We start from the raw sequence: 2,435 nt of genomic DNA on the forward strand, positions 1-2,435 counted from the left end.
GTGGGAAAACATGGCTGACTTTAATCACCCAAGCATGTATGTTTTTTTTCCCCTGCATGAGATTGGGTATTTAAAGTGAATTTTCACCACCTTCCCTAAGCTATGTGTGAATTCACTTTTCAAAAAGAACACTCAGTTCCTTTGGCAAATCAGGGCTGTAACTCATAGAATGGCCCAACGTACTGAGTAAATGGGGGGAGTTTTTTAGCTTCCTGGAGCGTCTCTAAAGCAGGAAACGTGTCCACCCCCATCAGCACCATTTATTGTGATGTGTGTCTTTAAGGCTTTGGTAGAACATAAGCACATACGATAGATCTAACACTCATTAAGGACAGACCGAGCAGTCCATTGTGTGGGGCCACGGCGTCGTCACTGCGTTTTGGCCGGTGTGTTTTGTTTGTTCAAAATCTTCATTAGAGTCTTATTCATATAAAAAGGTTTGTCAGCAGAGCCATCGTTCCTCTCTAAATCTTCCACTAGGAGTAAAAATGGAGATGGAGTAAGTGACCCGTGGATAGGTAAGTTATAGAAACATTACAAAAAGAAAAGATAGAGATGTAAAGAAAATTCGTTATAGTAATCAAGTATATTTGTATCTTTTGGCATTAGCAGAGTATTGTACATTGTTATCTATTGACGATTGAAGAAAGTACGTGACACCCTTTATTGGCTAATGTAAGTTATTAAGTTATTAATGATCCAAGTTTTTGGGACTACTTAGGGCTCATGCACACGTTCCTATCAGTACAGCTTTTTTTTGTTTAATGGATCTGAATGCAGGTATATGATACACTGCCTGGCCAAAAAAAAGTCACCACCCGGATTTTGGATAGTGTTATGATCTGGGGTTCCTTCTACGTTCAGCAACGTTATGTTGAGGTCAGCTGCCTACAATATACTGAATGACCAGGTTTTCCATCAATGGCTGTTTTCTTCCACAATGGCACATTGGGCATATTCCAAGATGACAATGCCAGGATTCATTGGGCTCCAATTGTAAAAGAGTGGTTCAGGGAGCATGAGACATTGTCACACATGGATTGGCCACCACAGAGTCCAGACCTCAACTCCATTTAGAGATGTGCTGAGAAGGCTTTATAGAGAGGTCCGACTCTCCCATCAACACTACAAGATCTTGGTGAAAAGAGAACTATGGGGCAATGTTTTTTTTCCATAATTCTCCTTAGGGTCACGGAAGGACATACTGTGTCCTCCCATGACCCAAAATTCAGCATATAGCGGGCTATTGCCTACAATATGCTGAGAGCGCCACAGCGGGGACGGACTACCCAGCTGGCTGATTTGACAGCTGACTCTGCCTCACAGAATCCCTATGGGGAGCGGTAACTAATAGTCACTGCTCTCTGTAGGGAGATGATCGGGAAGTGAGCGGATTGCCGGTATGTTTTTGCTCGCTTTCCAATCATTAGAGCCGACATGTGACAGTTTCAATGACGCACGTCGGCTCGAACTGTGGGGATGAGTGTAATTCGCTCACCTCATAATTCTCCTTTAATCAACTCTGGATAGAAGTAAATGTTGTGACATTGTATAAACTGGTTAAAACAATGCCACTGCGAATGTGTGCCGTCATCAAAGCTAAAGGCGGTCCAATGAATTATTAGAGTGTGTGACTTTTTTTCTGGCCAGGCAGCTGCATAGATCAGTAAACTATATTCTGCTTCCACGGTCCTGCGTATTGCCCATATTTATGCTGTACACATGACAATGATTTGTGCTAAAGTTTACATGTGTACAGCACAAATGGACTGTTGAAGCTGCGTGCATCCAGGAACCATAGGATGTTAGGAAGCCTCTTAGCGTTCTAACAACCAATAGCATACTGTTGCACTGTACACTGTGCGCATGTAGTTAGCACAAATGTTACATGTATACTGCGTACGGTTAAGATTTTACATGCTTTTAAAGGGGACCATGACTTCAAAAAGGTTGAGATTCACTAGTGTAGTGCATACACAGCAGCACATCAATATGAAATTATTACTGTCTTAATCAACCAATGTTTCTTTATTTAATTTTCCAGCAGAAGGTGCCTTGGGTGTATAGCACTGGTGTTGCAGCACTTACAGCTCTCTGCCACTTGCAAGCATGCAGTGAGACCTGAAAGAGGGAGGATATTATGTAGGGTCATCCTTATATTGAGCCTCTTTGGGTCAAGTGTGGGGGCAGCAGGCAGAGTGGCATGGACGCTCTGCTGCAAAAAGTTTGCAGTGTGCTTGCTGCCCCCTTTCTAGCCAGAGTGTCCCAGAGCCAGGAGGAGGTATGCAAGATCCATACACATCTCCCTGCCCAGCTCTTAGCAACCTAGGATGCTTCGGCCAGCATCCCGCAAGGAGTGACATCACTGGTTGCCAAGAGCTGGGTGGGATGCTGGCAGACCCCATCAGACCAACTTCTCCCCCATTTCCATACAC

At 43.9% G+C, this 2,435-nt stretch overlaps 1 protein-coding gene across 1 annotated transcript in view; it reads right to left on the minus strand.

Annotated features, from left to right (window-relative positions):
- Positions 1-314: 314 nt before the first annotated feature.
- Positions 315-2,435, minus strand: part of SLC44A5 (solute carrier family 44 member 5) — a 68,316-nt gene continuing 66,195 nt past the window's right edge. The window contains 1 exon segment of the mRNA XM_018576880.1: positions 315-476. Within this exon segment, the coding sequence (XP_018432382.1) occupies positions 370-476 (107 nt within the window). The 3' untranslated portion in view covers positions 315-369.

Source organism: Nanorana parkeri, unplaced genomic scaffold, assembly GCF_000935625.1.
Source record: "Nanorana parkeri isolate BGI_ZX_2015 unplaced genomic scaffold, ASM93562v1 scaffold79, whole genome shotgun sequence".
Taxonomy (NCBI): domain Eukaryota; kingdom Metazoa; phylum Chordata; class Amphibia; order Anura; family Dicroglossidae; genus Nanorana; species Nanorana parkeri.